Below are 14,640 nucleotides of genomic sequence, written 5' to 3'. Positions count from 1 at the left end.
AGTTCTTTTCTCTTTTCTGGAGCCACACTCAGGTGTTGCAGTTCATAGTTCCTGCCTGCAGGGGGCACTGTGTGTCCTCCACGTTATGCTAAGCTAACAGCTATCGTACATTCGGTGCTGAGACTTTTAAGAACATTTGCTCAATAGTTAACCAGCGAACAGGGCAGAAATAATTTGAACCCAAACCAACTAAAACCAGCAAAAAAGGCAAAAATTAGGTTATTATTTACTTTCGACTGTATGAATTTGACCAGGCCTGGGCAGCAATTAAAGTGTTTAATCTAAGTAATCACATGATTTCCCTGATTAATCACGATTAATCGCATTTGTACGCAGAATCCAAAAATGAATCCAAAAGTAGCGTATAGCTTTTAGCATTTAGCTTTATTTTAAATGTGCTGCCATATGAATGAAAGTGCCATAACATTTGTTGTGCAAACACACTTTTAACATCAGCATCTTTCTGTAGTTTTTATGTAGAAGCCTCGCTCCACTGTCTGTTTCCTTGAATGACTTGCTGCTATCAGTTGTGTGTTTTGCCTTTAAGTGATATTTTAGACTGGAACTACTACGCTGAGAAGACAATTCAACTTGGCTGTAAATGCAGGAGTTGTTTTTTTAAAATTTATTTTAAAAAGTCAGAGCCGTCTTTAAGGAGATAAATTCCCCCCCCGAGGTCCCTGAAGAGGTGAAAGCAGTTTCAACCTTCCAAAGACGTAACGACACAAAAGTCAGAAGGTGGAAATCAGAAGAATTTATATGATCAGTTCTTACTGAAGGATCCAGAGCATCCATCAGCAGAGGAGAGGAAGGAGGAGAGGAAGGAGAAGAGGAGAAAAGTGGGGGAGTAAAATCTGGAGAGAGAGTTTGAGGCAGCAGAGCTGAGCTCTAATCCAGCAGCACCTGAAACTGGGTCGCGTCGCTTCTCTGAAGCCAGATTCAGGATCTGTTTAAAGACATTTCACTGATTTTCTGTTGTTTTTATGTGGATAAAATGACAGAAAAACATGAAAAAGATCAGAAGTTGGAACAGCTTTGTTCATAGTTGTGTTCATGAATCCAATGTGATGTCATCAGTGATGTCACCAGTGATGTCACCACATACAGATTAGGTGAATGAATTGACTTGCTTCGTAATCTTTGGGTCCCACTCAGCATTCTTTCTTTATTTCTGACTCTGTTTTTAAGCCGATTGTTAAAATGGAAGTTTTTTTTAAAACCACCTGCTACTTAAAGGGCTAAATATGCTACTTAAAGGGCTAAATATGCTACTTAAAGGGCTAAATATGCTACTTAAAGGGTTAAATATGCTACTTAAAGGGCTAAATATGCTACCTAAAGGACTAAATATGCTACTTAAAGGGCTAAATATGCTACCTAAAGGACTAAATATGCTACTTAAAGGGCTAAATATGCTACTTAAAGGGTTAAATATGCTACTTAAAGGGCTAAATATGCTACTTAAAGGACTAAATATGCTACTTAAAGGGCTAAATATGCTACTTAAAGGGCTAAATATGCTACTTAAAGGGTTAAATATGCTACTTAAAGGGCTAAATATGCTACCTAAAGGGTTAAATATGCTACTTAAAGGGCTAAATATGCTACCTAAAGGACTAAATATGCTACTTAAAGGGCTAAATATGCTACTTAAAGGGTTAAATATGCTACTTAAAGGGCTAAATATGCTACTTAAAGGACTAAATATGCTACTTAAAGGGCTAAATATGCTACTTAAAGGGCTAAATATGTTACTTAAAGGACTAAATATGCTACTTAAAGGGCTAAATATGCTACCTAAAGGACTAAATATGCTACTTAAAGGGCTAAATATGCTACCTAAAGGACTAAATATGCTACTTAAAGGACTAAATATGCTACTTAAAGGGCTAAATATGCTACTTAAAGGGCTAAATATGCTACTTAAAGGGTTAAATATGCTACTTAAAGGGCTAAATATGCTACCTAAAGGACTAAATATGCTACTTAAAGGGCTAAATATGCTACTTAAAGGGCTAAATATGCTACTTAAAGGACTAAATATGCTACTTAAAGGGTTAAATATGCTACTTAAAGGGCTAAATATGCTACCTAAAGGACTAAATATGCTACTTAAAGGGCTAAATATGCTACTTAAAGGGCTAAATATGCTACTTAAAGGGCTAAATATGCTACTTAAAGGGCTAAATATGCTACCTAAAGGACTAAATATGCTACTTAAAGGGCTAAATATGCTACTTAAAGGGCTAAATATGCTACTTAAAGGGTTAAATATACTACTTAAAGGGCTAAATATGCTACCTAAAGGACTAAATATGCTACTTAAAGGGCTAAATATGCTACTTAAAGGGCTAAAAGTGCTACATGTCCACTCAAGGATGAAAAAACTCGTTTGGAATTGAAATTGGTTTTAATAATCTGTTGATCGATGGCAGAAGGAAACATGTCTCGATTGTTCTGTTGGTAGAAGTTGAAGCTGGTGGAGAGTTGTGAGGCCGGCGGTTCGGTTCAGATTCAGTTTATTTTTCACGTTAGCGACAGCTAACGGCGGAGGAAACATGCACACGTGTGGTCGCTAAGAGCTCAGTGAAGGTAGTAAATACAGTCCTGTTAGACATAAATATAAAACACTGGTGAGTATGTTTAAGTCTCCCCCAGTTTACGTTCCTTTAAGCTCTGCTCTCCGTCAGACTCTCAAACCAAAGTTTAAACACAGACTCGTCCGGTAAAATCGGACGTTTTCTTAAGGGAGTTCTGACTGCGATTTGTTTCCCTGTTTTGTTGTGTTTGCATCATCTCTCTGCTGACTGACATGTTGAAGGATAGATATCGTTGCATCACCGCAGGCAACACGAAAACATCGCAGACACTCAGAGGTGGATTAATTATTATTCGGTTGCCACGGAGATGATGGAAGAACGAGCAAATCTGTCAGCTCCCCGAAGAGACAGAACAGACTTCACACTCAATCCTCTCTCCCCCTGTTCATCTCTGCCTCGTTCTACCGCTCAGTACAGCTGAGTAAATGGAAATGTATGATCTATTACAGCGTCTGTAACTGTTTCCATGGCAACGGCAAAAAGCAGACTTTTTCTGGGCCACAGATGAGTGTTTCTGTCGATCCTGAGTCGAACCGATCGATCAATTAGTCGATCAGCTTCTAATCGAATGACGGTTTGAGGTATGCAGAGTTAAATCAGCTGATTTTTAAAGGAAGTTCTGAATGACGTGTTTCTGTTTGCATCGATAGAAAAAGGGTTTGAGGTTCGGGACGTGTAAATGTCGTCTTTTCTGATGGGAGTTTTGAACTGGAGAAAAATCATAACAATGAGTTAAATCAACAGATCTTCAATGAAATGTTTCATGATATTAATTAAATCAATAAAAGTACAACTTAAAAAGCAGCCGGATAGCAGCCGGTTAGCAGCCGGATAGCAGCCGGTTAGCAGCCGGATAGCAGCCGGTTAGCAGCCGGATAGCAGCCGGATAGCAGCCGGTTAGCAGCCGGTTAGCAGCCGGTTAGCAGCCGGTTAGCAGCCGGATAGCAGCCAGTTAGCAGCCGGTTAGCAGCCGGTTAGCAGCCGGATAGCAGCCGGATAGCAGCCGGTTAGCAGCCGGATAGCAGCCGGTTAGCAGCCGGATAGCAGCCGGATAGCAGCCGGATAGCAGCCGGTTAGCAGCCGGATAGCAGCCGGATAGCAGCCGGATAGCAGCCAGTTAGCAGCTGGTTAGGAGCTGGTTTGTTTGCAGTCGGTTAGCAGCCGGTTAGCAGCCGGTTAGCAGCTGGTTAGGATCCGGTTGGTTAGCAGCTGGTTAGGAGCTGGTTGGTTAGCAGCCGGTTAGCAGCCGGTTAGCAGCCGGTTAGCAGCTGGTTAGGATCCGGTTGGTTAGCAGCTGGTTAGCAGCCGGTTAGCACCCGGTTAGTAGCCGGTTAGTAGCCGGTTAGCAGCTGGTTTGCAGCCGGTTAGCAGCCGGTTAGCAGCTGGTTAGGATCCGGTTGGTTAGCAGCTGGTTAGCAGCCGGTTAGCACCCGGTTAGTAGCCGGTTAGCAGCTGGTTAGCAGCTGGTTTGCAGCCGGTTAGGAGCTGGTTGGTTTGCAGTCGGTTAGCAGCCGGTTAGCAGCTGGTTAGCTGCTGGTTAGCAGCCGGTTAGCAGATGGTTAGGAGCTGGCTAGCAGCTGGTTAGCAGCTGGTTAGCAGCTGGTTAGCAGCTGGTTAGTTTCCTTCTTCAGTTCAATTCTTCCTTTGGAACTCTGTAGATTTAACTGTGATTTAAAGATATTTTTTATTAAAGTAGAATTATTTCTGAAATCCTACAAAAATAAACAATAGTTGAGTGTGTGTACGTGCACTTGTGTGTGTGTGTGTGTGTGTGCACGTGCACGCCTGAAGGCTGAAAACTATCAGTTGGTGGTCTCACTGTTGTGTCTGCAGAGTGTGTGGGGGAGGGGGGTGAACTAATAAGCTTAACTGCCCCCTCCCCCCGCCTCTTTCACCCTCTCCTGCCCTTCCTCCCCCGGGTCTGACGGCTGACTGAACAAAGCTTCATGTCTGAAGGAGCTGAGCGGACTCGATGGTCCTTCACTCGTCTCCTCTTTGTGTGACGACCGCACGGTAAAACCAAGCTGGATCATGTGACCAGCAGCTGGATCATGTGACCATATTCTGAATTTATTTATTCCAAAGACGACAAATTCAAAAGTTCAGTGAGAAAATCTGCAGGTTTCAGACGGAAGTTCCTCTTAAATGCAGCAGAAAAGGTTCAGAAAGTTCAACCAAGACGTATGTTTAGTGGAAGTTTTGCATTAATTTAAAGTTTACATCAACAGTCATGAGTATTAAACACAGATTAAAGGTCAAAGAGATGCAAAAACACTGAATAAAACAGGCTGAAGGTCCCACATTAACATCAGATCTTCATCGTCTGAGTTCAGCACGAGGCTGGAGGACGACCTCAGTCCTCCTCATAAATAAGCGCACTTATTAAACTCCTATCAGGAGTTCTGACTCCTTAGAGCCGCGTTCCAGCCTCAGCCGCTTGGTTTGACCTGATAATTCGAGCTCTCACTCGGTGGTTTCGCCGCTCTGTTGTTGAGCGGCTTCGGTTTCAAAGGAGAACCGAAGGAAAACATCATTTTCAAATTTGTCCACATTAAGTTGAACACGGAGAGAGGCAGCAGCAGCTGAATGAAACCCGAGTGCAGCGTGCTGACGCTGTGTGTGCAGGTGTTGAGTTTCAGCCTCTAATGTGTTTGGGAATGACACAGCCAGGCAGACAGATCGAATGAGAGCCCAACGAGTGCGCTAACAGACGCTAATGTGGCCGACAGAATGAGACTTCCTTCAGAAAGGCCCGACCAAAGCAAAGCCAAACGCTAAAAATTAGAGTCGAGAGGCTGAGAAACTCTGTCACGCCATGCTGAAAGGATCGTTGGGCTCAGGGTGTTCTTTTCCAGCCTGTTGGGGGATGAATTATGTATTAAAGAAAGACTTCTGGGACCTAAATGAGACGGTTTGGAAGTTCAGAACCATTAGTTTTTATCTTTGATAAAAGAAAACAGTCAAAAAAAGACAATTTAATTATCAGATTTCTGAAAATAAGTGATTTATTTTTTTTTTACAATGTAAATGTATTTTATTTCTACAGCCATTTACAGACGATCCTTATGGTGTAACCAAAGTGCTTTACAGCAGGTAATAAATAAAGAGAAGAAGAAGTAAAAACAGATAAAAACAATAAAAGAACAGTGAAAGCAATAAAATACAGCAAAATAAAATAAAATAAAATAAAAGCAATCCTAAATAAGTAGGTTTTTAGCCAGATTTGAAGAGGCCCAGGTCAGAAATAATGAAGACAGAAACTTTAATGTAGAGAAAATCTGGGTCCAAACCTGCTGATCCCAGAAAAAACGATGAAAATGATCAACCGCAGATATTTTTACTGAAAACTGATCTTTAGAATCACTTTAAGAAAGAAAACATTATGTTTGCAGGTTTATTTTGAGCTCTTTCATTTGAAATACCTTCAGTAAAAAAAAAAGCAGCTTTGCAATGAAATTTGAAATTTGAAAACTGTGAAATATGATTTTAAAGGTCTTATTTGTGAATGTTGGACATTGTAAAATGCACATCTTTAGGATCTGATATCTTTGTGCTGATAAATACGACCTCCAAAGTCCAACATTTACCCGTATTTGGGCTCTGCTCAGATTAAAAATGCAGGAACCACAATACAACTTTTTAGGTGGATTTAACTAAACACAGGAAGGTTATAGTAATGATTAATATCAACACATTTACATGTTTTACCTCTAAATTACGTAAAGTTGCTTTGAACTCCTTCAGCTTTGATGTTGAAGTGAAGGTTCGCAGCAAATTTAGATAAAAACCAGCGATGGAGTCTCCTTTTAGATGAGGCCAAGCATCTAATGCAGAAGATTTCAGAGACATTTCAAGGATCTGTGCATGTAAACAAACTCACTATGATCTAGTTTGGACAAGCCGCTTTTGACCACCATTGAAAAACATTGCTTCTTCTTCTTCTTCTTCTTCTTCTTCTTCTTCTTCTTCTTCTTCTTCTTCTTCTTCTTCTTTTTTTTCAGCCTCTCCCTTTAAACTGCATTAAATGAAGGTTTCAGCTCACTGAGTCTGATAAGGAGTCAAAGTTGAGCAGAACGTCGCTGCATCAACTGCATGAAACAGAAACAACTGCATTGCAAACGTTTAAAACAAGACTATGAAAAAGAATGAAAGTGGGCCCAGGGTCGATCCCTGGGGAACACCTTTGGTCACACCAGGGACGCCAGAAGTCAAACCTTCTGCATGCTGATTATTTTTTTTTAATCAGTTTGATCTCACAGTGAGCTTAAAGGTAAAGGATTAAACGACTTCTCCACAAAAACATTGTTATGTTCATTTAATTTGAGTAAAAACAATAGTTTGAATGCCTGGATGTTTTAATAAAGACAGGATTTAATTAGAGTAATCTTTAATTTATACATAGATATCTCTTGGAAATATGCATCTTCTTTTCATGGTGAGACAGTTGGCTCTAAAACGAGATGAACATGAAGAATAAATCAGGAAATGTCGAATAAATCGATATAAATGTGGAACATTTAGTGGATGTAACAGGGTCAGAACATCACTTTATCAGCCTTAAACACACACAGGGTCAGTAGTATCTGTAATGGAGTGAGTTTATCTCAGATGAGCTGGCAGCTTTACTCTGGACCTCACAGTTAATAGTTACTGTGAACACACACACACACATATATATACACACCATGGTGTTGCATTACAGTGGAATTCAGGCAGCTGGCTGAAGGCCTGTGTGTGTGTGTGTGTGTGGGGGGGGGTATCATGTTTCCACCAGCATCGGACCAGCTGAGCAGAATAAACACTGAAAATGAACAAACGTGCTCAACACAAACAGAAACTCTGCCATCATAAACGGTCTTTAATGAACCTCTCGTGGACGTAAAATTGGCTTTTCAACAGTGAAAGTTTTTGACTTTGAGTCTTCTGTGCTGCAGAAACACTGATTAACGTTTGCTTCAGTATCTGCAAACAGCCACAAAATGTCTCATAATCCAGCAGAAAGTTTTCCAGGGGAAGTTCTGACTGGTGTTTGTAATCAGGTGCAAACAGCTGCTGCGGGACATAAAAGCCAGAATCTAATTTGCAGGGTTGTTTTGGTCACATTATCCCGTTGTTAATGAGACAGGGAGAGTGTGTCTGTCAGCACACGGTTGCTTTCATCCGCCCCAGAGGATGTTGCATTAACTCCCAGTCACTTAAGACGGCCATAAATCTAACCTCATAGTAAGAGAAATAAAGAAAATCAAAGGTTTGCCTTGTGGTGACAAAGATGTCCCCGTAAGGGAGGTTAATACCCGAGTCCCCACATGGTAGGTAAAACATGAACACAGGAATAGACTATAGAGTGTGTGTCTCTGGGTGAGAGGTCAAAGGTCAGCGTGTGTGTGTGTGTGTGTGTGTGTGTGTGTGTGTCCTCGGGCTGCCTTCTGAACATAGCAGGTGTTGACGGTTCGAATCTGAGCCGAAAGTCACAGGTTAGAGGTCAGAGGTCACATCCTCTGACGCTGCGTCACCAGGGCTTTATTTTTCTGCTTTTTATTCCTTCTTCTTCTGTGGTTGGAGGAATAGAGCAGTTTGGTTCTTCTTCTCCTTCTCCTCCTTCTTCTTCTGTTGGAGGACTGGAGCAGTTTGGTTCTTCTTCTCCTCCTTCAGTCCCTTCTCCTCCTTCTTCTTCTTCTGTTGGAGGACTGGAGCAGTTTGGTTATTCTTCTCCTTCTCCTCCTTCTTCTGTTGGAGGACTGCAGCAGTTTGGTTCTTCTTCTCCTTCTCCTCCTCCTTCTTCTGTTGGAGGACTGGAGCAGTTTGGTTCTTCTTCTCCTTCTCCTCCTTCTTCTGTTGGAGGACTGGAGCAGTTTGGTTCTTCTTCTCCTTCTCCTCCTCCTCCTTCTGTTGGAGGACTGCAGCAGTTTGGTTCTTCTTCTCCTTCTCCTCCTCCTTCTTCTGTTGGAGGACTGGAGCAGTTTGGTTCTTCTTCTCCTTCTCCTCCTTCTTCTGTTGGAGGACTGGAGCAGTTTGGTTCTTCTTCTCCTTCTCCTCCTTCTTCTGTTGGAGGACTGGAGCAGTTTGGTTCTTCTTCTCCTTCTCCTCCTCCTCCTTCTGTTGGAGGACTGGAGCAGTTTGGTTCTTCTTCTCCTCCTTCAGTCCCTTCTCCTTCTCCTTCTTCTTCTTCTGTTGGAGGACTGGAGCAGTTTGGTTCTTCTTCTCCTTCTCCTTCTCCTTCTTCTGTTGGAGGACTGGAGCAGTTTGGTTCTTCTTCTCCTCCTTCAGTCCCTTCTCCTCCTTCTTCTTCTTCTTCTGTTGGAGGACTGGAGCAGTTTGGTTCTTCTTCTCCTTCTCCTTCTTCTGTTGGAGGACTGGAGCAGTTTGGTTCTTCTTCTCCTCCTTCAGTCCCTTCTCCTCCTCCTCCTTCTTCTTCTGTTGGAGGACTGGAGCAGTTTGGTTCTTCTTCTTCTCCTCCTCCTTCTTCTTCTGTTGGAGGACTGCAGCAGTTTGGTTCTTCTTCTCCTTCTCCTCCTTCTTCTTCTGTTGGAGGACCGGAGCAGTTCGTTCTTCTTCTCTCTCTCTGTCTGCTGCAGTGTCCTACTTAAACGTCTCCTCCTTCACTCTGCTGTGTCTCCGTTAAACAGGATTGTGTGTGCGTGTGCACGTGGGCGTGTGTGTGCACGTGTGTGTGTGTGTGTGCAGCTCGTCAGCTCTAATTAAGTCGAGCTGCTTAACGAGCAGGCAGCTAATTAACACACAGAGAGCTGCACGCACTCGTCCTTCATCCCTCGCTCTGCTTTCCTCTTCTTATCGTTTCCTTCTCTGGTGTTTCCTTCTCTGGTGGATCCTTTGCTCTTTCCTTCCTTCCTTCCTTCCTTCCTTCCTTCCTTCCTTTGAACCCATTTCAGTTCCACTTTCTCTCCTTTTTTGCTTCCTTTTCTTTTTCTCCACCATTTATCTCCTTTTAAACCCCATTTCTTTATACTCTTTTTAATATTTCCTTCCTTTTTCTCTCTTTGCTCCTTTCTTGCATCGTTCTTCTTTCCTATCATCTCTTTTCTTCCTTCTCTTCCTTCTTTTAATCCACATTTCCTCAGATTCTCCCCTTTTCCTCCTTATTTTTCCATATTTCCCCCCCTCTTCCTTTCTTTCATCCCCCCCCCCCCTTCTTCCTCCTCTTCCTCGGTGGTGTTTTTCTGGGTCAGATTGGGGGATGGGGGGGGGTGTTGGAGAGATTTGGTGAATCTTATTTTAGTCGCTCCACATTTCCAGGCGTTCTTCTCTTCCTCTGCTGTATTTAACATCACTCCTCCTCATCGCTCTTCCTCTCCGGTGAAATGTAATCCCATTACTCGCCCTCTCGTGTTTTAATGCCAATCAGAAACGCTTCAAAGTGAGACCTCCTTTCAAGCTCTTTGTTGGTCACAGAGGAAGACTCTGATGAAGGTCTCACATGACTGTTATTGGACAGATTATTGGTGGTCACATGACTTATTGGACAGATTATTGGTGGTCACATGACTGTTATTGGACAGATTATTGGTGGTCACATGACTGTTATTGGACAGATTATTGGTGGTCACATGACTGTTATTGGACAGATTATTGGTGGTCACATGACTGTTATTGGACAGATTATTGGTGGTCACATGACTGTTATTGAACAGATTATTGGTGGTCACATGACTGTTATTTTACAGATTATTGGTGGTCACATGACTGTTATTGGACAGATTATTGGTGGTCACATGACTGTTATTGGACAGATTATTGGTGGTCACATGACTGTTATTGGACAGATTATTGGTGGTCACATGACTGTTATTGGACAGATTATTGGTGGTCACATGACTGTTATTGGACAGATTATTGGTGGTCACATGACTGTTATTGAACAGATTATTGGTGGTCACATGACTGGTCACATGACTGTTATTGGACAGATTATTGGTGGTCACATGACTTATTGGACAGATTATTGGTGGTCACATGACTGTTATTGGAGAGATTATTGGTGGTCACATGACTGTTATTGGACAGATTATTGGTGGTCACATGACTGTTATTGGAGAGATTATTGGTGGTCACATGACTTATTGGACAGATTATTGGTGGTCACATGACTGTTATTGGAGAGATTATTGGTGGTCACATGACTGTTATTGGACAGATTATTGGTGGTCACATGACTGTTATTGGACAGATTATTGGTGGTCACATGACTGTTATTGGACAGATTATTGGTGGTCACATGACTGTTATTGGACAGATTATTGGTGGTCACATGACTGTTATTGAACAGATTATTGGTGGTCACATGACTGTTTTTGGACAGATTATTGGTGGTCACATGACTGTTATTGGACAGATTATTGGTGGTCACATGACTGTTATTGGAGAGATTATTGGTGGTCACATGACTGTTATTGGACAGATTATTGGTGGTCACATGACTGTTATTGGACAGATTATTGGTGGTCACATGACTGTTATTGGACAGATTATTGGTGGTCACATGACTGTTATTGGACAGATTATTGGTGGTCACATGACTGTTATTGGAGAGATTATTGGTGGTCACATGACTTATTGGACAGATTATTGGTGGTCACATGACTGTTATTGGAGAGATTATTGGTGGTCACATGACTGTTATTGGACAGATTATTGGTGGTCACATGACTGTTATTGGACAGATTATTGGTGGTCACATGACTGTTATTGAACAGATTATTGGTGGTCACATGACTGTTATTGGACAGATTATTGGTGGTCACATGACTGTTATTGGAGAGATTATTGGTGGTCACATGACTGTTATTGGACAGATTATTGGTGGTCACGTGACTGTTATTGGACAGATTATTGGTGGTCACATGACTGTTATTGAACAGATTATTGGTGGTCACATGACTGTTATTGAACAGATTATTGGTGGTCACATGACTGTTATTTTACAGATTATTGGTGGTCACATGACTGTTATTGGACAGATTATTGGTGGTCACATGACTGTTATTGGACAGATTATTGGTGGTCACATGACTGTTATTGGACAGATTATTGGTGGTCACATGACTGTTATTGGACAGATTATTGGTGGTCACATGACTGTTATTGGACAGATTATTGGTGGTCACATGACTGTTATTGAACAGATTATTGGTGGTCACATGACTGTTATTGGACAGATTATTGGTGGTCACATGACTGTTATTGAACAGATTATTGGTGGTCACATGACTGTTATTTTACAGATTATTGGTGGTCACATGACTGTTATTGGACAGATTATTGGTGGTCACATGACTGTTATTGAACAGATTATTGGTGGTCACATGACTGTTATTGGACAGATTATTGGTGGTCACATGACTGTTATTGAACAGATTATTGGTGGTCACATGACTGTTATTTTACAGATTATTGGTGGTCACATGACTGTTATTGGACAGATTATTGGTGGTCACATGACTGTTATTGGACAGATTATTGGTGGTCACATGACTGTTATTGGACAGATTATTGGTGGTCACATGACTGTTATTGGACAGATTATTGGTGGTCACATGACTGTTATTGGACAGATTATTGGTGGTCACATGACTGTTTTTGGACAGATTATTGGTGGTCACATGACTGTTATTGGACAGATTATTGGTGGTCACATGACTGTTATTGAACAGATTATTGGTGGTCACATGACTGGTCACATGACTGTTATTGGACAGATTATTGGTGGTCACATGACTTATTGGACAGATTATTGGTGGTCACATGACTGTTATTGGACAGATTATTGGTGGTCACATGACTGTTATTGGACAGATTATTGGTGGTCACATGACTGTTATTGGACAGATTATTGGTGGTCACATGACTGTTTTTGGACAGATTATTGGTGGTCACATGACTGTTATTGGACAGATTATTGGTGGTCACATGACTGTTATTGAACAGATTATTGGTGGTCACATGACTGGTCACATGACTGTTATTGGACAGATTATTGGTGGTCACATGACTTATTGGACAGATTATTGGTGGTCACATGACTGTTATTGGAGAGATTATTGGTGGTCACATGACTGTTATTGGACAGATTATTGGTGGTCACATGACTGTTATTGGAGAGATTATTGGTGGTCACATGACTTATTGGACAGATTATTGGTGGTCACATGACTGTTATTGGAGAGATTATTGGTGGTCACATGACTGTTATTGGACAGATTATTGGTGGTCACATGACTGTTATTGGACAGATTATTGGTGGTCACATGACTGTTATTGGACAGATTATTGGTGGTCACATGACTGTTATTGGACAGATTATTGGTGGTCACATGACTGTTATTGAACAGATTATTGGTGGTCACATGACTGTTTTTGGACAGATTATTGGTGGTCACATGACTGTTATTGGACAGATTATTGGTGGTCACATGACTGTTATTGGAGAGATTATTGGTGGTCACATGACTGTTATTGGACAGATTATTGGTGGTCACATGACTGTTATTGGACAGATTATTGGTGGTCACATGACTGTTATTGGACAGATTATTGGTGGTCACATGACTGTTATTGGACAGATTATTGGTGGTCACATGACTGTTATTGGAGAGATTATTGGTGGTCACATGACTTATTGGACAGATTATTGGTGGTCACATGACTGTTATTGGAGAGATTATTGGTGGTCACATGACTGTTATTGGACAGATTATTGGTGGTCACATGACTGTTATTGGACAGATTATTGGTGGTCACATGACTGTTATTGAACAGATTATTGGTGGTCACATGACTGTTATTGGACAGATTATTGGTGGTCACATGACTGTTATTGGAGAGATTATTGGTGGTCACATGACTGTTATTGGACAGATTATTGGTGGTCACGTGACTGTTATTGGACAGATTATTGGTGGTCACATGACTGTTATTGGACAGATTATTGGTGGTCACATGACTGTTATTGAACAGATTATTGGTGGTCACATGACTGTTATTGGACAGATTATTGGTGGTCACATGACTGTTATTGGACAGATTATTGGTGGTCACATGACTGTTATTGGAGAGATTATTGGTGGTCACATGACGCTGACAGGCCACTTTATTATCGACTTAAATGAGTTCAGAGTTCGGATTTAATCTCATTTAATTTTTCACCCAAAACCAGAAAAGTTCAGTCGATGCTTTTTCAGTTTAGATTTTCCAACTCGGTGAAAATCAGCAGATTTCAGCTGAATTTACTTCTGACACAGCTCGACTGGCTTTAATGTTTAATTCAGTTTATGACGGAGGCTCTGACCTCTGACCTCTGACCTCTGTTTCTCCAGCTGTTCCCATCAGGGTTGTGGCTCTAACATGTTCTTCTCTGTGTGTTTCAGATTCGTGTGGACGGGATCCCGCCGCCGGCCCAGAATGCTTTGCTGTACGAGACCGTCATGGTGGTGGAGGGGAAGCCGATCCTGAGAGACATGGTGTTCAGCCCGGACCACCAGTTCATCTACGTGCTGAGTGACCGACAGGTAAACACCTAAATATTTCTGAAATTCAGCCGGTGTTTACAGGACGAGTTTGTTTGTTTGTGAGGCCTGAACTGAGTTAACATCTCCACTCCAAAACAGAGTTAAATCAATTCAATTCATTTTTATTTATATAGCTCCAAATACAACAAATGTCATCTCAAGGCACTTAAATAATAAAGTCCAATTCAAGCCAATTGGAATTCAATTTATTGTAATCATAATATTTTACAAAATAATCAGCAGACAACAGTAGAAGTTTGGCAGATTCTCAGATAAATCAGGGTTTTACCAGCAATAAAGTGTTCAATAAACTTCCAAATAACTCAAAATATGATATATAATATAATAAAAAATATTTTATGAAAGCTGTGAAGATGTTGGTGAAACATATTAAAGTTAATTCAGTCCTCAGTGAAAGTTTCATCTGTTGAGAAGAACGATCTGAAAACATTAAGTTAGAAGTTTTTCCTGAGAAAGGAAACTCTCTGGGATCTTTTATGTATTTATTTTCAGTCACA

General features: G+C 41.2%; 1 protein-coding gene across 1 annotated transcript in view; it reads left to right on the top strand.

Annotated features, from left to right (window-relative positions):
* Nucleotides 1-14,640, top strand: part of plxna3 (plexin A3) — a 176,097-nt gene that overhangs the window by 96,430 nt on the left and 65,027 nt on the right. Inside the window, exon 7 of the mRNA XM_075475900.1 lies at nucleotides 13,982-14,122. Within this exon, the coding sequence (XP_075332015.1) occupies nucleotides 13,982-14,122 (141 nt within the window). The remainder of the gene's footprint in view (nucleotides 1-13,981; nucleotides 14,123-14,640) is intronic.

This window comes from Odontesthes bonariensis, chromosome 10 (genome assembly GCF_027942865.1).
Source record: "Odontesthes bonariensis isolate fOdoBon6 chromosome 10, fOdoBon6.hap1, whole genome shotgun sequence".
Taxonomy (NCBI): Eukaryota; Metazoa; Chordata; class Actinopteri; order Atheriniformes; family Atherinopsidae; genus Odontesthes; species Odontesthes bonariensis.
Note: the sequence above shows the minus strand (reverse complement) of the source record. Positions and strands in the feature narration are given on the sequence as shown.